The sequence below is a fragment of the Orbicella franksi genome, chromosome 15 (assembly GCF_964199315.1).
Source record: "Orbicella franksi chromosome 15, jaOrbFran1.1, whole genome shotgun sequence".
NCBI lineage: Eukaryota > Metazoa > Cnidaria > Anthozoa > Scleractinia > Merulinidae > Orbicella > Orbicella franksi.
Genome location: NC_138159.1, coordinates 21,156,107 through 21,177,846, shown reverse-complemented (window position 1 = coordinate 21,177,846; position 21,740 = coordinate 21,156,107). Strand labels below are relative to the sequence as shown.

General features: G+C 41.1%; 3 protein-coding genes across 3 annotated transcripts; all 3 read left to right on the top strand.

Moving 5' to 3' along the window:
• Positions 1-11,490: 11,490 nt before the first annotated feature.
• On the top strand, positions 11,491-13,359 carry LOC145469305 (uncharacterized). Its single transcript, XM_081452984.1, has one exon. It carries the CDS (start codon positions 11,491-11,493, stop codon positions 13,357-13,359), a length of 1,869 nt encoding a protein of 622 aa, XP_081309110.1.
• Positions 13,360-13,369: 10 nt separating this feature from the next.
• LOC145469304 (uncharacterized) lies at positions 13,370-16,125 on the top strand. The gene is made up of 2 exons (XM_081452983.1): positions 13,370-15,952; positions 16,096-16,125. Exons 1-2 carry the CDS (start codon positions 13,370-13,372, stop codon positions 16,123-16,125), a joined length of 2,613 nt encoding a protein of 870 aa, XP_081309109.1.
• Positions 16,126-16,144: 19 nt separating this feature from the next.
• Positions 16,145-16,504, top strand: LOC145469326 (uncharacterized). Its single transcript, XM_081453008.1, has one exon. It carries the CDS (start codon positions 16,145-16,147, stop codon positions 16,502-16,504), a length of 360 nt encoding a protein of 119 aa, XP_081309134.1.
• Positions 16,505-21,740: the final 5,236 nt, after the last annotated feature.

The window sequence follows — 21,740 nt, the reverse complement described above, 5'->3', positions numbered from 1 at the left end:
CCCGATAGCCGGCAGGTTTCTTTCACAGGTCACAGGTCACAGGTCACAGGTCACAGGTCACAGGTCACAGGTCACAGGTCACAGGTCACACTCAAAACACTCAGTAAAACTCGCGATGTAACAATTACCCGAGATTCCCAAGAGGTTTATCGATGTTTCCATGCAACAAACCCTAACTTAAAATGTTTTACTGTATAATTTTAATGAAAAAAATTCTAGGGGTGGTATATGTACGAAATGGGTTGAAATGTAGCTTTCAGACATGTAGTGTTAATATATTTTATCGTAATAAGATAATTCATTATGATAGCAAATTGAACTGTTTTATTTCTCTCATTTTTTGAAATCTTTACAACGGGTATGTACTAAACAGAAACAAGAGGGTCCCCTATACCTCCTCTGAAAACAATTTCACGCATAAGTAATTGGCCTTTTCACGCATCACAAAAAATTCGAAAACAGTTTTACCTTCACAGAAAAAAAGAAGCAATCACTTTTCACGTAAACATGCAAAGGCTAAATCATGTGTCACATAAAAATACAAATTTTATCCACGTTTCTCAAAACATACAGAACCCTCCATTTTGATGCATCGAAATGCCGTGTGTGACACATCGTGACAGACTAGATTCTAGGCCCTCCTGGTTCACCGTCGCTGTGGTTAGTTTCTCAGTCTTCCAGCCGCAAGCGCGCAGAATGGGCAGGTTTTACATCTAGTTTGGTGTAGTTTACGAGCTTTAATGATGCTAAAATCTCCGAAAAAAGTGAAAAATTATTCCCGCAAAAGTCGTTGGTTCACAAATCACGCGTAAGTAAATGCATAGATAGATAGATAGATAGATAGATAGATAGATAGATAGATAGATAGATAGATAGATAGATAGATAGATAAACTTTATTTAAACACGATAATAATTAAAGCTAAAAGCTTGTGGGGTCGTGTATTTAAATTTAACTTTACTAAAAATTTAAAATTACGATTAAAATGTTTAGATTACGATTCCTAGACTTACAATAAAATTAATTATTTAATTAATTGCTAACTAGAACTATTACTAAGTTAATCTACTATATGATAATTCATAATTCACGGATCAGTGTAAGCCTCTTTCGTTTTCATGTTATATTGAAAGGCTACAAACAATTTATGTTTTCAACAGAAATAAGTCTTGGCTTTCGTTGGATCAATTTTTTTTTATTTCAGTGCTATAGCTGATTTCCCCTATGCGTTTTTTTTTCAGAAAAGAGCCGTTATAGTTACACTTAGGACGCACTTGTGTGCATCTGTTTCATGACGGTTTGGCATATTTTTTGGTGACCTGTGACCTGTGACCTGTGAAAGAAACCTGCCGCCCAATAGCTTCCTCAGTCGACTCCCTGCCATCATATCAACATTGCATTACGCTTGAACAAGAAATCACAAAACGTATTACGAAGTCGAAAATACTTTAATCAGATTTTTTTCCCTCAAGGTTACTTTTGAAACGAAATTGACTTTAGATGTGTTTCGAAACGACTTGCAACGAAATGAGAGAAACGACCTACATCAGCGGTTTTCCACATTAGATACCAGGTTCTCTCGGTTCTCGCGCCATTTTTTTGGCGTCCTTTTTGAAAGGTGTGAAATGTTGAAGCTTGCATCGATCTCTTGGTCCTTTTTCACTGTTTAAAAACTCTACTTTGGCGGACAAAATTCAGTTTACCTTCACTTCTTCTCTGTGCACGATTTCAAGCAGTTTTTGGTGGCATACAGCTGGTGAAAACATCGATACATACGGAGGTACGAGTCAAAAACAACAAGTAAAACGTAAGCCATTGTTGTCTTCCCGGGTTGTCTTGTACGTACGAGTAAGTTAAGCTTAAGCTTCCAGGGTAAAGTTCAGTTGTAATGTTTGCTTAAGATGTATGGAATTGCCTCTGGTTGTATATGTTTCTTTATCAAACAGAAGTTATACATTGGAAGTTAATGTAACCTTGATTTCAAGAGGGACAGCAATGGGAATGATGGTGAATTAAACCATTAAATCAAACTACTGTGTAAAATTTACTGATTGATTTATTATGATATTTTCCTTAGTACTGCAAGCTTGATTTGAGGTTTCCCAGTGTGGATTTACACATAAACTTAACTAACCTTTTATGCGTATTGTATTTTAATCATAGGATGAAGTAAAATTGGTAATGCCTTACATGTATGTATAATCCCTGGCCTCCTTATTTGAAGAAAAAAAAGGAAAACCTGTGAGGAAGAACCCTGGCTTACAAGATAAATGTATGTATTTATGACTATTTAGGGGGCCATGGAGACTTTTTAAGATTTATTTTTGTAAGAGCTTTTGAAAAATTATATTGGCAAGTAAATTTTGGCATTTCACCAGTCAGTCTCTATATATTTTATACATAAACAAGGTGATTTGGAGATCTGTTTTCAGAGTGCTCAGTAGTAAACTAGAGCATGATTATAACAGATGACGAACTGAGCAACTGTAGATCTGACTTGACATTTTATTACTATTTAGTTTCGTAGTACACAACTTGTGTGCAGCACTCATGAGATAAAATTGCCAAATGCGAATTTACATCATTACACTGATTTGAAATACACATGCAACCGTTGGAAATATGATAGCTACAATAAGTGAACGCTTTTACAAAAAAAAGGAAAATTGGAAATTATAGATAAACACTGTTACTATTGTGTAACAACAGAAGCTTTAAAAGTTAAAATTTAGCATTTTTCAGGAAGAATTTGTTTGCGTGTCTACATGAAGTTATCAGTTCATTCCATTTATTCAGAGAGGCTAACTCAGGTTTACAAAGGTACTTCTCCCAGAGGCATAGGTTACATCGATTTGAAGTGGGGTTATATGGGGTAGCTTGCTTCAAAATCTTTCAAGTGACTTTGAACTTTGATTTATTGTCAAAGTCAGTTGGAGTCTGCCCCATATAACCCCGCTTCTAATCGATGTAACCTGCGCCTCTGGGAGAAGTACTTTATTATTTGTAAACCTGAGTTAGCCTCTCTGAGCAAACAGAATGAACTGATTAGATAACTTCATTTAGTATCACCCAACTAGTGGACTAATGCAAATCCTGCATTTTGATTGGCTACGCTACTAGGGGACTATTAGTAATAGTCATCGAGTAGCGAAATTGGCGCCATCGAGCGTGACGCTTTCTTTCGTTTTATTCCCAAATAAATATTTCTTCAACTTGCATTTGCTAACTTTATTATTACCTTTTCTGTCCGACTAGTTGGGTGATGCTAAAACAATTAGACCCTTCGCTGTCAAGGGCCACGGGTCAATAGCCGATTCGGCTTCACCTCATGGGCTATTGACCCGTAGCCCTTGACAGCGAAGGGTCTAATTGTTAAGTAGACATGCAAACAAATTCCTCCTCAAAAATGTTAAATATTAAATTTTAAATTTTAAATCTTCTCTTGTATTTCAATAATAACAGAGTTTATTCCTAATTTCCAACTTTCCTTTGTTTGTAAAAGCATTTGCTTATTGTAGCTATCACATTTCCAGTGGTCGCTTGTGTATTTCAAATCAGTGTAATGATGTAAATTCCCATTTGGCAATTTTATCTGATGAGTACTGCACACAAGTTGTGAAGTACAAAACTAAATAGTAATAAAATGTCAAGTCAAATCTACATTTGATCAGTTTGACATCTGTTATTTTATATATACATTATATTAAGGTACATGTAAACCCTGTTTCATTGATGACCACTACAAATTTCAAGACAATTTGCTATAGTAATGTCAAACTACAGTGAAACTTTGATATAATGAAGTGCCAAGGAATTGGCAAAGTATGTTCACTATAACAGGGTTTTGTATCAAGGTTCTTTTCCGTATAGTCTACTATTACCGGGGCCATGAAAATCATTTGTTGTACTGAGGGCCTCGTTATATAGAGGCTCGTTAAATCAAAGTTCCACTGTACTAACCATATTCCTTCCAAAGGTAAATATTGACAATTGAGTTTTATCACTCGTTTAGGTTATTAGCCTAAGGAGGAATTTGTTTGCATATCTACATGAAGTTATCTAATCAGTTCATTCTGTTTGTTAAAAATGACTATTAGCCACTCATTTCAGGTTAAGAGCCGAAAATTTGATACTAAAATTTTGATTGGATTTATTAATGCATAAAAAGTTTGCACCATATCTAGCAAAAAATAAAAGGCTTCTAGAGCTTGGCTACCTTTGTCGGTGCAAAATGAAACATAATCTGTAACCTTGAACATTGTTGCTTGAATTGTTTTTAAGAGTCACTGACTGAAAATATCGAGAATGGCTGGCCAGGTTAGAAAAATCGAAAATCCTGAAACTTTGCCTAAAGAACCCTTTTAGGTAGCCACTTTCGAAAATATTATTCCGATTTTCTTAGAATTTAAAGTCTTCGAGAAATTCGCAAAAAACGAAAATAGAGCTTTTTGCCTCATTAAATATGCAAAAAACATCTGGAAAATTGACAAAGTTCTCGGTATTCGCATTGAAACAATTTACAAAACTAGAACTCGGGGTAAACCTAGCATAAGAACTTTACTTTTCTTCTATCTAACAATAGAAAGTTTGAAATTTTTCAAGCATTTTGAAGGATTCTGTCGACCGTTGAAGAATTGCCTTTTCAAGCCCCTATGAAAACGGCAAAAATTGCGTAGTTTTACGGGCTTAAAACGCATCTTGGTATGTCCGATACGGAACTAAAACAAGTACTGTGCAAACGAGTGTCGTTTCTACTATAATAATATGGAAAAACATTTCTGGGCAATCGAGGTTCACACAGGTAAAATGCAAAAGTTCGCGACAGTCTCTTCTCAAATTTGCATAATGCGGTATGTTCAGAGAACTCTATTGTTGAACACTCTAGTCTGTTTTTGTTCCATTTGTGGGCCATGCTTTGTGGGAAATATACAAAAAGATGGTTGATCCATGTCGTTATTACAACATTGTTTCATTATTTCAGACAAGATACAAAAAAGCTATAGATAAAGCCCAAAATATAAGTTCAAAGTTGCATAGATTGAACACGCTACATGTATTACGTGACTGGCGTCACGTAAGATATATTTTCAGTTAGCTCCAATTGGAATTCCTCGATTATTGAGGTTTAGACACTTGCTTATAATAGAAGCATATGGGGGTTTGTCTTTCCCGTCTATACACACTCGATTAGCCTGCAAATATTCGAAAGGAGACTAGTCTTTTAAAGTAAATTTTAGCATGTCTCGAATTAATTAAATACACGAAATGAAACGAAGAGGTTTTATTAGCGTGATCCAGCTAGACCAAGAAAGTAGGTTTTCTTGAAAAATAGAGTAAGACTGTTTGATGTCTACCCCGCGATCTCATCTTGGTTGGAATTCGGCCTAGTCCAAACATCGTGCTTCTCCCGTTCCGACCTCAAATAAATTTGGCCCGGCAGTGGCATGAGAAAAAGCTATAAAAGATTCAAACGTCGAATTTAATTCAGTCGCGCAGAAGATCGGAAGAAGTTTGCTTTGCTGAAGACATTTTTAAATGCTAGAAAGCAACTGCAGCTTGATGCAGCAGGATATAAATTCACAGGAACGGCGGAGTCGTTTATCAAGGGAAGGAAGGGGGGGAGGGGGGAGGAGGTGGTGGGGTTGCTTGAAAACGAGCGGTGCCGGCGTAAGTTTGTAGAGGGATCTAGGGGCACCCTCCCCCCAAAAAACATTTTAAATCTACGGGCTTGGAAATGGTATTTTTGACATTCACCATGGTGTAGTTCTTAAAAAAATCAACCTAGTGGATGAACTGTAAAATGACCGGTACCTTTAGTGCATTTACAGCAATATATTTTGAAGGTATTGTGAGCTTGATACATCTTTCTCAACCCTCCATGATATATCACGGCCTTAGTACTGACTGACCTGCGCTTTTACACAAGTTCCCCCGTGTGTGGGAAGGAAGTGCACGCTGCGGAAAGGTTAAAACTATGTAAACATGAAAAGCTTCCTACAGATTTGGTACGAGGTTGTAGCTTTGTAAATTCTTGGTAAATCTGTAGTCAACCAGACTGTTTTTCGTTTTCTTTTCCTTCTTCTTTATTTCTTCATTTGTACCTCATACTAAAACTAAATAAACTGTCATCGTGGTAAAAAGTGGAGGGGAGGGGGGGGGGGGGGGGGCCTTAAGCCGCCACCCCGGCTCCGCCGTCCCTGGTTCAGTTCAGCACGTGCATGGCAAAGAGCAGGCCATTCGAGGCCAAGTCGCGCTACTGCCGTGCGGAAGGCATTAGGCCTGCCGTGCTATAAGTAGTCGCGGCTGCCGAACTGAGTGCATGCATGGTTTCATACGTCGTGCTACTGCCGCGCTTGAGTCGAAGTTCTCGGTATTCGCATTGAAACAATTCACAAGACTAGAACACCGGATCAACTAAGCATATTGAAAGCCGCGCTTTATATTAAATTAAATTTTGAGGAGTTCCGTCGACTGTCGAAGAATTCAAGCCCCTATGGAAACGGCAAAAATTGCGTAATTTTACGGGCTTAAAAGACGTTTTAGTTTGCCCAATATCGGGTCGAAATAAATACTTTGATTAACTATTGGTCTTCTTCAATCAGTATTTCGAACAAAAAATCTGGGCAGTAAGAACGCACGCCAGCAAACACAAACGTTTTTAAGGCTAGGTGAACTTTTTTTGCATAATTGACGAAAACTGAAAAGTCTCTTCATAGAATGACTACTCGATATATTTCTAACAGTGTTTTTTGTCGCTGTTGGTGTCTTCAATTACTTAGCCTTAATAGTTTCCAAATAATAAAGAAAGAGGGAAATTCGATGGTTAAACTGACAACCGTTTACATAACACATTATCCCCTGTCATATTTTTCGGCTCAATCCCCGTAAAAGGTACCGCAAAAGCTCTCGCGGTGGACCTTTTGAAGATTAACTCCTGTACGACGAGCACCCCCGTTATTTTATATGAGTCTCCCCTCTCCTCCGCGGGGGAATGAATAAAGTTTGCATGCCGTGTAGGGCGACTTGGCTTCGGCGTGCTCATACGTACCGTGCCGAACTGAATTCATAGCCTGCTGCATTAACTGCCGATGCTAATATTTGTAGCATTTAAAGTGGCCTTCAGCAAAGCAGGCGTCTTCCGATCTTTTGCGCGACTGATTGAACTCGACGTTTGGAATCACCGCTGTTTTCTTGTCATTGCCACTGCCGGGACAAATTTATCAGGTCGGAATGGCAGAAACGCGACGTTTGGACTAGGCCGAATTCCAACCAAGGTCAGATCGCGGGATCGATTTCAAACAGTTTTACTCTATTTTTCAAGAAAACTTGCTTCCTTGGTCTGGCTGGATCACGTTAATAAAACCTCTTCGTTTCATTTCGTGTATTTAATTAATTCGAGACATGCTAAAATTTACTTTAAAAGACTAGTCTCCTTTCGAATATTTGCAGGCTAATCGAGTGTGTATAGACGGGAAAGACAAACCCCCATATGCTTCTATTATAAGCAAGTGTCTAAACCTCAATAATCGAGGAATTCCAATTGGAGCTAACTGAAAATATATCTTACGTGACGCCAGTCACGTAATACATGTAGCGTGTTCAATCTATGCAACTTTGAACTTATATTTTGGGCTTTATCTATAGCTTTTTTGTATCTTGTCTGAAATAATGAAACAATGTTGTAATAACGACATGGATCAACCATCTTTTTGTATATTTCCCACAAAGCATGGCCCACAAATGGAACAAAAACAGACTAGAGTGTTCAACAATAGAGTTCTCTGAACATACCGCATTATGCAAATTTGAGAAGAGACTGTCGCGAACTTTTGCATTTTACCTGTGTGAACCTCGATTGCCCAGAAATGTTTTTCCATATTATTATAGTAGAAACGACACTCGTTTGCACAGTACTTGTTTTAGTTCCGTATCGGACATACCAAGATGCGTTTTAAGCCCGTAAAACTACGCAATTTTTGCCGTTTTCATAGGGGCTTGAAAAGGCAATTCTTCAACGGTCGACAGAATCCTTCAAAATGCTTGAAAAATTTCAAACTTTCTATTGTTAGATAGAAGAAAAGTAAAGTTCTTATGCTAGGTTTACCCCGAGTTCTAGTTTTGTAAATTGTTTCAATGCGAATACCGAGAACTTTGTCAATTTTCCAGATGTTTTTTGCATATTTAATGAGGCAAAAAGCTCTATTTTCGTTTTTTGCGAATTTCTCGAAGACTTTAAATTCTAAGAAAATCGGAATAATATTTTCGAAAGTGGCTACCTAAAAGGGTTCTTTAGGCAAAGTTTCAGGATTTTCGATTTTTCTAACCTGGCCAGCCATTCTCGATATTTTCAGTCAGTGACTCTTAACGTTTTTAAGCCCACAAACTCTGGCCCTCACATCCTTTCATACTTTGTTTGCACTGTAAACTAGATTAATGTGCAACACAACTCTCTCTTCTCTCAAAGGCATCTTAAGTATGTTTTTGCATGCACTAGAAACCCAGGTGCTTACAGTGTAGCTTTCCCAATGTGACTGTAAAACCTTTTGGTCATCAATCCTGTCAACACTTAGTGTTGATCGCAGGTCTTGGTTTGAATTTTCAGCTCTTTGTCGTGAGGTTACCCTATATCTTCCAGAGTGTCTTGCACCCACACCATTTAGCATGTCTAATTGACGCCAATAAAGCTGGCTATCAATCTACACGTACATGTATACCAAGAATTTTGAAATAAAATGAATTGCCAAATTTTTCAGGGTTTCTCTATGTGAGCATCCAATCACTTTTTGAAAGCTAAGTCAAAGTGAGTCTGCTTCAAATTTTGGACAGTAGCTAGTTTATCATCCATCTCTGTTAATTTTTATTTTGAAATATTTTTTCTCTGAGAGTGATTTTTGAATGATCACTCCACCATTCTTTAATCCTGTTTTGGAAATGTTCTGTAACTTTTTACTGTGATTTAATATGGTAACACACAGGAAATTTTTTTAGTGTTTTGTGTCGAGAAACTGAGAAACAAATTAAATTAACAAGAAACAAAGTTCGCTTTGACTTGTACGTGTAGCTTTCAAAATGTGATAATAATAATAATAATGATTTGGACGTCAGCACTAAAATGTCTAGAAAAATTTGGCAATTCATTTTATTTGAAAGTCCTTGGTATAGTTTGATAGCCAGCTCTATAAGTTTTAATTTGATATGGGGTTTACATACAGTGTCTACAGATTAAATCGGATGCACTACATCCCTTTTGTGTGAGACACCTCTAAAGGTATATGGTAATGTTAAGAGGGTTCCAATTGTTGAACTAAATAATAATGATGTTAGAGTGGTTTTCAATTGAGTGTCGTAAAACCGAAACTAAAACCAACTACTTACCAATACTGTAGTCAGGCATAGTAATAAAATCTTAAAAGTTGTTGTCACTGACTTAAAAATCTTAAAATAGACGTTTCATCTAGAATACTATAACCTTCTTCAGTGATGAAATGAATGTTAATGGCGTCTAAATGTAAATGAGATGTTTATAAGAATGTGAGGAACTCGCTAGGGATTAATTTAGCATTTTGTAAATGTCTGGAATATGCGCGTGGTCATTAATTGAGTTCGGTTCGCGACCACAAGGGACAGCGGTCTATGACCTTGACATTATTAAAATCAAATTCGTGGTTGTTTTTCATACAGTGTTGCGCCAAAAGAGAGTTCTTGTCACATGTGAGGACGGCTCTTTTATGTTCTTTTGTTCTGGATCTCAGTGCTCTGGATGTTTGACCGTTGTAAAGTTTTTCACAGTTTTTACAATTGATTTTATACACGACACCAGTTGACAGGTCTTGATCGAATTTATCCTGCGGTTTCTTCAGGATCGAACCAACCGTCTTGACGGGTTTATGAGCAACATTTACGTCGAATTGTCCTAAAGTTCTTGCAATTTTTTAGAGATTCCTTGAAAATATGGCAAAGTAACAAAGCCTCTGTGGCTTTGAAGCTGATTATTTTGGGGCTGATTTAATGCTTTAGGTGGTTTGGTTCTTTGGCAGCTTTTTAAGAATTGGTCCGTGTAACCATTGGTTTTGAGTGCGTCCACCACGTGTTGTACTTCGGATATTTTGTCTTCGTCAGTCGACGGAATATTCTTTGCTCTGTCAAGAAGGGTTCTGACCACTGAGCGTTTGTGTTGCAAAGGGTGGTGAGAGTTGAAATGGAGATACTTGTCGGTATGGGTTGCTTTTCTGTAAACACTGCTTTTAATTGATCCATCAGTATTTCTAGTTGTCTTCGTGTCGAGGAATGCGATGGATCTATCACTCTCTTCTTCGACTGTGAATTTGATGTGCTGGTTGATCGAGTTAAGATGGGAGTGAAATTCAGTGAGATGCTCACGGGCGAGGCAAACATGGCTATCGTCGACATGTCTGTACCACCACTTAGGGGGGTGTGGTGCAGTACTTAACGCTCTCTCTTCGACGTGTTCCATCACCAAATTTGCCAAGATGGCGCTTACAGGTGAACCCATGGGACAGCCGAATATTTGTTTGTAGAAAACGCTTCCAACTTCGTTGGTGTAATCGTGAAGTTGAAACCATAGCTCAGTGCTGTTTTGTCTAACTCGCTCAGAGGCTTGTTGGATATATTCACCACCCATCTCTCTGTTGGGTCATTCCCACTGTTATCCGAGCGGTTATCTGGGCGGTTATCTGGGCGGTTATCGGGGAGGTTGGATAGAAGTCTTTGAAGTTTGTCTTGGTGGATCGAAACCGTGTGTTCGGATTCAAACATCTATAGCACTGAGATCCAGAACAAAAGAACATAAAAGAGCCGTCCTCACATGTGACAAGAACTCTCTTTTGGCGCAACACTGTATGAAAAACAACCACGAATTTGATTTTAATAATGTCAAGGTCATAGACCGCTGTCCCTTGTGGTCGCGTAGATTGTTCTTGGAAGCGTGGCATTCCATTCGCGAACCGAACTCAATTAATGACCACGCGCATATTCCAGACATTTACAAAATGCTAAATTAATCCCTAGCGAGTTCCTCACATTCTTATAAACATCTCATTTACATTTAGACGTCATTAACATTCATTTCATCACTGAAGAAGGTTATAGTATTCTAGCCGAAACGTCTATTTTAAGATTTTTAAGTCAGTGACAACAACTTTTAAGATTTTACAACTACTTACCAATTAGACTTCTCAGCTAATCTCGAACTGTAGTAAAACCAAAACCAAACCCAAAGTAATTGTCTAATTACTTTCGACACTCAACTGAAAACCGCTCTAACTGATCTATATTCCGATCGTCTGTTTGGTTTCTCAATGGAATTTTGTATTACCTCTTTAGATCGAATAATCTTGAATCCTGGAATAAATTATACGATTGGCGTAGCCCAGTTAGATTGTCTGTTTGGTTTTTTACGGAACCATTTCATTCGATTTCTTGGCTGGATGAAGAAAACCTCTGCGCTGATCCACAGAAACGCACACGGTCATGGATGAAGCGGCGGTAAAACAAGCCAAGACCGACCGACCTACTGCCAAATCGAACTTTACACGAGTTGGAAAAGCGTTGGTACATGCAGTTGAGTACAAAAGGCCTCCTAATGAGGTAAGACAAGCCATAATTAAGCTTCAGGGAGCGTATGAGAACTTAGTGGCTAAGCATGAGGATTATGCCAAGCACATCGAAGATGATGAAGCGTATGAAACTGAAGAAAAATGGCTCTCTGAATGCCAAGAAATTTTCATGAGGCTAGAAGTAGACGCGAAAATGTTCATTGAAAGTGTTGAGCAGTGTTGTTCGAACGATTCAGCTGAGAATGGTGACTTAAGTAAAGGAAAGGAGAGCGCATTAACCGATGAAGTACCCGATAATGAAGGAATTCCAAATATGCAGCCTCCAACACCTAGCCCAAGCGAAGAGCCGCACACCTCTGGAATGACAAATATTCAACCAATTAGCCAAACACTCCCAGAAATTAACGCCGGAAAAGCTGAAGGCACTTCAGATAAAGAAATTAACAGTGTTCAAAAGGCCGATGACAAGCAAAATCCCGCAATAAACAAAGAAACCACTAGTGATACAAGTCAAGCTGGCGCGTGCACGTTTAAGCTCGAAAAACCAAAACTGCCTGTTTTCGCTGGGAATGTAAGAGATTATGCAATTTTCCGCTCTGACTTCAAACACGCAACAGAAGCAAAATACACAAAGAGAGATGCACTAACGCTCCTGCGTACATGCCTGAGAGATAAGCCGCTAGAACTGATCAAAGGTATCGGAAGTGATTATGACGCCGCCTGGGAATGTTTGGACTCGATCTATGGCGACCCGAGATTTGTGTCAGACACTGTGACCCAGGATATCGTCCAATTTAAAGCCTTGCAGGAAGGGGAAGATGCGCGATTTTGCGACCTGGTACATCTAGTCAAGAGATGTTATAATACCCTGAAAGAAGTTGGTCTCCCTAGTGATATGGACAACAGTCATATGCTTTCCATTATCGAACGAAAGATGTGCTCTGACGACAGAAAGGTCTGGGCGAGAGATCTGGAGAGAGAAAAGAAGCCTGCTACCCTGGAAGCGTTGATGAACTGGATGAACGTGGAAATGAAGTCACGCATGCGTGCCACAGCTCCTATCAGAGTGGGCTCATCTGGAAGACGCCACGTGAATCACTTCACATCTAATGACGGCAAACCTGTCTGGCACAAATGTTGGCTGTGCAAAACTTCATCCCACTGGCCCGATCAATGTCCGAAGTTTGCAGCTCTCAGCATTGATGACCGTATCGCAACTGCAAAGACAAATCACCTGTGCTTCAGCTGTTTCAAGAGGGCCGGAAGGGGACACACTGTAGATAACTGCAGGCGCAAACAACAGTGCGCAAAGCTGGAGAATGGAATGCGGTGTCCACAACATCACCATCAGCTGCTTCATAAGAGCAATACTGTCAAGATTAGCGTCGCTACATCAGTCAATACGAAAGAAGCTATTCTCCCAGTCCTCTCCGCAAACATCGGCAGCGCTAACGGCCTACTTAAATGTGGAAATGTTCTTCTTGACTCTGGCGCTCAAGTAAGCCTTATTCGTCAAGATACCGCAGAAACTCTCGGCTTGAAGGGAAAGGATGTTTCCATAACAATTACTAAAGTTGGCGGGGAGGAAGAGTCAATGAAAACCAAAGAATACAAACTTCAGCTAACCTGCATAGACACCGGCAAGCGTTTTACCGTTAAAGCAATCGGCATTCAGAGCATCAGTGATAAAATCCCAACAGTGAAAACTTCGCACTTACCGGAGCTTCTTGGCTTCGAGATTTCGCCGCGGCAAGGGACATGTGGATCTGCTAATCGGTATTGATCACGCACGTATGCATGCTGGTGAAACGAGACAAGTGGACCATCTACTAGCTCGCAAGTCGCTACTTGGATGGGTAGTTTTTGGAGGAAAACCAGAGCAGATCTGTGACATAACAAGCATATTACACGTCAAGTACGCCTCACCAATAGACTTAACTGACTTCTGGACAACAGAGACTATGGGTGTGGCCGTGAAACCCTGTGTCTGCGATGCAGACAAACTGTCTCAAACAGAAAGAGAAGAAGCTAAGCTAATAGAGGAAACATGTATCAAAGTTGGAAGTCAATGGATGATTCCATACCCCTGGAGAAAAGACCCCACCCTGCTCCCAGACAACAAAGATTTGGCAATGAAACGCCTAGAGTCAACAGAACGACGCCTGAAAAGAAATCCTGAACAAGTCGAAGCCTACTGCAAACAGATGGAAGAAATGGAAAGCATGAAATTTGCGCGAAAGCTGTCCAAGGAAGAACAAAACGCGTATCAAGGACCTGTTCACTACATTCCTCATCGCGCCGTGCTGAGGCCAGACAAGAAGAGCACTCCTGTTCGAATTGTTTTCAATTCATCTTCTGTATTTCAAGGACATACTCTGAATGATTACTGGAAGAAAGGTCCCGATCTTTTAAACGGCATATTTGGAGTTATCTTACGATTCAGAGGGAAGAAAGTCGCAGTTATGGGAGACATCTCCAAGATGTATCATAGGATCCTAATTCCCGAGAGGGATCAACATGTGCATCGCTTTCTCTGGAGAAACATGGAAACGGACAGAGATCCTGACATCTACCTCAAAACTGTTCTCACATTTGGGGACAAGCCTGCACCCGCTATGGCGCAAATAGCCCTGAGGAAAACAGCTCAAGAGAACAAGGTAGACTACCCAGAGGTAGCTGAAGTCCTCACAAACAACGTGTACATGGATGACATCTGCGATTCCGTAGACACAGTACATGAAGCCCGAAAATTAACGACAGATATTGACAAGGTCTTGAAGACTGGAGGATTCAAAGTTAAAGGATGGATTTCCAACGAGATGCTTGAAGAGAAAGAAAACAGTGACACAGAGAAGGAGATGAATCTATTTCAAGGAAACGAGGAGAAAGTCCCGGGAACCCTGTGGAACTTTCGAACAGACGAGTTCTACTTCCGAGTGACGACAGAGTTGCTAAAGCTAGACGACAGACCAAACCCTGTACCTTTGAAGATGACGAAGAGAATGATCTTAAGCCAGGTGGCTCGAATTTACGATCCGATTGGATTCGCTGCAGCATTCATAATCAGGGCGAAGATAGGGCTGCAAAAACTGTGGCAGTTGGGATTAGACTGGGACGATGAGGTACCAGTCGCAGTTCAGGATCAGTGGATCTCTTTGTTCAAAGAAATGAAAGAGTTGGACAATGTGTTCTTCGAAAGATGTTTAACTACAGACAAAGCCGTGGATCCGCCAATGCTGTGTGTTTTCGCTGACGCATCGCAAGACGCATTCGGAGCATGTGCCTACGAACGCCAAAGAAAGGATGACACTTACTCAGTCAAGTTTATCGCAGCGAAGTCCCGAGTAGCACCGCTGAAACAGCTCACGATCCCGCGCTTGGAGCTACAGGCAGCCATTCTCGCAACCCGCCTAGCCAAAACCATTCAGGAGGAAACTAGGATACAGTTTCAAGATGTTAAGTTCTTCACCGACAGCACTATCACCTTGGCCTGGATTCAAAGTCCGTCTCGCAGCTTCAAACCGTTCGTATCCTCCAGAGTGGGAGAAATTCAGAGTAACTCAGATCCAAGCCAGTGGAAGCACATCCCCAGTGAGGATAATGTAGCTGACGACCTGTCACGAGGGATCTCTGTTGATGAACTGCAGGGCAGATGGATGAATAGCCCGGATTTCTTGTACTTAGCAGAAAGTCGGTGGCCGATTAAGATCGCTTCGCCAAGCTCAGATGAAGACATGGAACGTCGACAAGCACGGATACTGACCGCAGCTGCAACACAGAAAGCTAAAGATGCGATCGATCCGTCCAAGTTCTCCAGCTGGAGAAAACTAATCCGCGTGACGGCACGAATACGCAGACTAGCGGTGAAAATACGACTGAGAAAATACGATCAAGACGGAAAGGAAGGACCGCTGGCCCCTGAAGAGCTTCAGCAAGCAGAGATTTACTGGATAAAGCAAGCACAGTCAACCTTGCACAGCCGCCTAGAAAGAGGTGATTTCAAATCTCTCAGCCCGTTCAAAGATGAAAACGGAGTAATAAGAGTTGGAGGAAGAGTGGACGAAGCTATCGTGTCATATGAGACAAGACACCCCGTCCTTCTTCCAAGTGACCACTGGATCTCTTTGCTGGTAACAAGACACGTCCATCAGCACGGACACACCGAGGTGGCAGTTACGACAGGCAAGACCAGGAGAAAGTTTTGGATCTTGAAGGCGAACAAGTTAAGCAAATCTGTGAAATTCAAGTGTGCATTCTGCCGTGAATTGGCACACAAGGCTGAAACGCAACTTATGGCAGACCTCCCTGTTCCCCGCTTAGCACCAAACACGCCGCCGTTCCACTATACCGCCTGCGATTACTTTGGTCCTTACAGCGTAAGAATCGGGAGAAACAAGACGGCTAAGCACTATGGCGTCATCTTTACCTGTTTAAACACAAGAGCTGTCCATCTGGAATTAGCAGTTGACCTAACTACAATGGAGTTTATGCACGTCCTAAGAAGATTCTTTTCAATCAGAGGCTACCCGGCAGTAATGCTAAGCGATAACGGTTCACAGATGAGAGAGATGGTGGAAGGTCTAGATGCCAATCAATTACGTGAGTTCTGCGGGGAAAAGAAAATTCAGTGGATCTTCATTGCACCAGCTGCGCCACACCAAAATGGATGTGCAGAAGCCCTTGTAAAGAGCTGTAAAATAGCAATAGCAATTGGCGAGCAACTTCTAACGCCTTTTGAGCTGTACAGCTGTCTTTTAGAAGTTGCAAACTTAGTGAATCAACGCCCCATCGGTCGCATTCCCACTGATCCAGATTACGGAGCCTACCTGTGTCCGAACGACATGCTCCTTGGAAGAGCAACACCAGAAGTACCACAAGGTCCGTTCAAAGACACAAGAAACCCACGCAGACGAGTGGAGTTCGTGTAAAAAATTGTCGACTCGTTCTGGAAGCGTTGGACTAGGGACGTATTTCCTGCCCTAGTGCCGAGAAAGAAGTGGCACGTGGAGAAGCGAAACGTACAAGTTAATGACATAGTAACAGTGGCTGAGCAAAATGCAGTAAGAGGCAAGTGGGCAGTGGGCCGAATAATCGAAGTTTATCCTGGACCAGATGGACGAGTTCGTAACGTTAAGTCAGAACAGCCACAGGAGTGTACAGCCGTCCAGTTACAAAGATTGCAGTCGTTCACCCTGTAGAAGGTGACGACTGAACGAACAGCTGATAAGATAAGGACTACGCCCTTATCGGGGCGGAGAATGTTCCGTTAATATATGAACAATTAACATTTGATTGACGTTTGATTTCGTAAATACCTTTTGATTGGCATTTAGCCGCGTAACCGATACGGTCAATTGACCTTTGAGCTTGGATAAGTTTTTTTTTTGTCGCAGATATTTCCACTGTGAACACGTTCGTTGCTGACCTGTTTTGCTGACCCGTTTTCTGCTGTTTTCAAATCTGTTTATCTGTTTCCTGACCTGGACAAACCGTAAAACAATCTGATTGGACATCGTCAAAGAAGTAAGTTTAGTACTGTAACTCAGACTTAAAACAATGTAACTTAGGTTTGCGTTTATATTCCGATCGTCTGTTTGGTTTCTCAATGGAATTTTGCATTACCTCTTTAGATCGAATAATCTTGAATCCTGGAATAAATTATACGATTGGCGTAGCCCAGTTAGATTGTCTGGTTTTTTACGGAACCAACGATAAAAGCTAGTTTTTCAGCTGGAAGCCGTTCACAGTTAGTGCTTAGCGATATGCTGCTTTTCTGGTAATCCCGGTTTTAGTACAGGCTCGTAATTTTAGTGCGAAATTTGTTTCGGTCACAATAGGATTTTTTTTAAGTCGCACGCTTGGTAGGGTAGTTAATTACGTCACTAGTTCCAACCCAAGCGCGCGCCTGACCTTTAAACCATGCCTAAAATGGAAGGCACCGTCCTTAACTGCCCTTCAATAATTTTCTGAGCATTTTCTTTTCTGATGCAAAAGTGAAACGGCTAAGAAAATGTAAGAAGTTTCAATAAAATGTCGCTTATCATTGCTTCCTGCGCACTATTCGTCAGTCTGTTGTCTTTTGCAAAATTTGATGGCACTTCCGGCAGCGAAAGAGACAACTGTCCCGCTTTATCTGATCTAAACATGCTCTACCCCATAAATTTTTCCCCTAAATTTCTTGCATCCTGTTAATTTTTTTACCCAAATATCCAGTTTCCTGAAAATCCCTAATAGGGCCTCACTGATGAACTGATAAAGGTGATCACGATACACAGATCATAATCTTTTAACTTGATACTGTCTATCGTTTTCTTTTTTCCTTTTTTTCTTTTTTAATACACGACACCCCCCCCCCCCCGGCCCCCTTCCCTGCAAAAATAAACTAGAAAATACCTGCAAGCAGAAGCTCATGTTCAAATCATTCTGGGAAAGCCAGTACATGTAACTAGTTTAGCCACAGAAATGCGCAAAATGGCTTTAATGTCGGTTACATTTTCACTTCCTACCCACCCTACCCCTACCCGTTGGAATGTGCATTTGTCAAATGTAACGCAATCTGTGGAATAATGGCGAGTGCACAACAGATCAAAACAGAACTGAGCTTAAACGAGTTCTTGATGAGAATCCTCGATTAAGAGGAGGATTTTAAAGGCTGCTAACAGAGTTCTGGGTCAGTTAGGATCTCAGCAAATTGTTAAACTTCTTGTAAACGGCGGCTTATGAGGCGAAAGACAAATAATATTGATAGATAGTTCGTATAGTGTGATCGTCCGGGTGAGTGTAGTTCTGAAAAGAACTGTTGTTGGTGACTGACGTTTCGACAACCTGAGCGAAAGTCATCTTCAGAGTCAAGTGAATAGTGTTTGTCAGTCGATGATCTTATAAGTCTGGTCCGTTGAACGTGATTGGTCAGTATAGCCATGATGGTATTGGCTGAAAGACTCGTGTAAAGTTTGTCATCAGTCATTGGTGGGTTTCGATCCGTCTATTGTTAGTCAAGTAGGTCGGTTTTGGTCCGTGTATTGTTAAGTCGGTCTGTTAGAAGTCCGTTTGTCGGTTTCGTTTCTGTCGTGGATAAGTCGTTTGTAAGGCGCCGGTAGTTGTTGACATCTGTTAAGAGGCGTTTGTTCTAGGTTAGTGTACCAGCTTTCCAGAGTCAGTCGTTGAAAATAGTTTGTACTGTAGGTTAAGCACTGAGCAGAGTCCCAGTCAATGTTGTGGTTTGTCAGTTGATGATGTACAGCAATGTGATTGTTGGCATCACCATTTCTCGTGGCTCGTTTGTGTTCAGTCAGTCTCGTGTTAAGGTTTCTGGCAGTCTCACCAATGTAGGAAGCCTGGCAGTCCGAGCATTTGATCTTGTAAACTGCTCCCTGTCTGTCGTTAGGTTCGTCTCTGTCTTTCACGTTGGTCAGTAAGTGTCGTAACGTAGTTGTAGGTTTGTGGGCTACACGAATGTTGTAGGGCTGTAGGATCCGCGAGATGGTCTCAGAAGTGCCCTTAATGTAAGGTATAGTCACTGTAGTAACAGGCGTAGGGTTCCTGTTCGTAGCGTCAGCTTCAGTAGGTCGGTAAATGTTTCGTCTAATAAAGTCAGCGTTGTAGTTGTTTTTGTGAAAAACACGTTCAAGGTATCTGTTTTCGTCACGTAAGCTGTCCGGTGTGTCACAAACTAGTTGCGCTCGTCTCGTCAAAGTCTTTATAGTCATGGCTTTGTGTGAAGTCGGGTTGTAGGATGATTCGTCAAGTAATCTGTCGGTATGCGTCGGTTTTCTGTACACTGTCGTTCGTAGTTCGTTGTTGTCGCGGCTTACCAAACAGTCTAGAAAAGGAAGTTTTCCATTTTCTTCGATCTCTTTAGTAAACTGGATGTCGGCGTTCTGTTCGTTTAGGTGGTCGTGAAAATCGTCAATTTCGTCTTTGTGAACGGCGGTAAAGGTGTCGTCAACGTAGCGTAACCAAAGCGGTATCGTTTGTCGGCAAGTTGCAAGGGCGCGTTCCTCCACGTGTTGCATCACAATTTCTGCGACAACAACAGAAACAGGCGATCCCATTGCTGTTCCATGCAACTTTTTGTAGTGTTTACCGTTGTACTGAAAGTAAGTCGATGTAAGGCAAAGGTTCAGTAAGTCCATGATGTCTTCTGTAGGTAACGGCAGTTCAACAGTAGATTGTTGTATAGCGGTCTCGGTACACTGTAATGCCAATTGAAGTGGAATACTGGTGAACAGTGATTTCACATCAAAGGACACAAGTTTGTAGTCGTCAGGTATCTGTACTGTCTTAATAGCGTCAATAAAGTTCTCCGTAGATTGTAGTTTGCGTCTTGATTTGTCAGTAAGGGGTTGCAGTATGGTCGTCAAGTACTTAGATAGTTGATACGTAGGGCACTTCTGAGACCATCTCGCGGATCCTACAGCCCTACAACATTCGTGTAGCCCACAAACCTACAACTACGTTACGACACTTACTGACCAACGTGAAAGACAGAGACGAACCTAACGACAGACAGGGAGCAGTTTACAAGATCAAATGCTCGGACTGCCAGGCTTCCTACATTGGTGAGACTGCCAGAAACCTTAACACGAGACTGACTGAACACAAACGAGCCACGAGAAATGGTGATGCCAACAATCACATTGCTGTACATCATCAACTGACAAACCACAACATTGACTGGGACTCTGCTCAGTGCTTAACCTACAGTACAAACTATTTTCAACGACTGACTCTGGAAAGCTGGTACACTAACCTAGAACAAACGCCTCTTAACAGATGTCAACAACTACCGGCGCCTTACAAACGACTTATCCACGACAGAAACGAAACCGACAAACGGACTTCTAACAGACCGACTTAACAATACACGGACCAAAACCGACCTACTTGACTAACAATAGACGGATCGAAACCCACCAATGACTGATGACAAACTTTACACGAGTCTTTCAGCCAATACCATCATGGCTATACTGACCAATCACGTTCAACGGACCAGACTTATAAGATCATCGACTGACAAACACTATTCACTTGACTCTGAAGATGACTTTCGCTCAGGTTGTCGAAACGTCAGTCACCAACAACAGTTCTTTTCAGAACTACACTCACCCGGACGATCACACTATACGAACTACTGATACTCCTGGGTTCAAACCATTTACTGTGAATATTGATAGATGTTATGAAGGGGGCTTCGGAGAGTTGAAATCTGCTTAACCGTGGCGATGTCTGAGAGTGATTTCGTACACTAATCACCGAAAATGTGGCTGAAACATACTGGAAATATAACATGAGGCATCGTGGAACATCCAGTTGTCGACATGTCGCGAGGTAAGTGGAATATATCATTATTTTCTCTGTGCATCGTTATTTTCACGTTATTATGCTAATTAGGACGGCGGTCTTTGTTGACAAAAGCACAGCTTAAACAACTTCTTCTAACATTTTACAGGTTTTACTGCCTCAAAATTTTATTGCATGTTTTTACAGGTGAGACACTGCTCTTTAAGTGGAGGGTAGTTTTGGGATCTCAAGTGCTGTACTTTTGTTTCTAACTCCATTCTGTAGTCGGCGAACAGAACGTTTTGACGTGTAATGGACTATACAAATACAGAAGATGCTCGAGATGTGTATAACAATAGCACGAAAAACCCGCGTGAAACCGAGAGTTAAATTTATTCAGGTTAGAACTATCGAGCAAGCACACACGATATTCAACAAGCAAACGATTCATGTCAAAGGCATTACCTACCTATATGTATAGCTATATCTCTCCGTGCCATGAGGCACATAAGGCTTTACATTCTCTTTCCACCCAATTCAATTTATTGCTACAGCTCTGACTTGCAGTCGCCCCTGACTGCCACCCATCTGCGCGCCTTTCTTCCTAAATCATTATCCTCCACGTTGTTTTGGGTCGACCTCGTCCTCAGAGGGACTCAAACCGCCATATTTTTGTTCCTTTGAATCCACAACCAGTTTTGGTTTTCTTCAAAACCGAAACCGCCCTACTAGTAGGACGATTATCATCATAACCGATCCTATAACAGTACGTAACAAATTCTTTAGGAGATGCTAGATCTTAAGAAAGGAATAATTGTTTCTAACTCCATTCTGTAGTCGGCGAGCAGAACGTTGTGACGTGTAATGGACTATACAAAT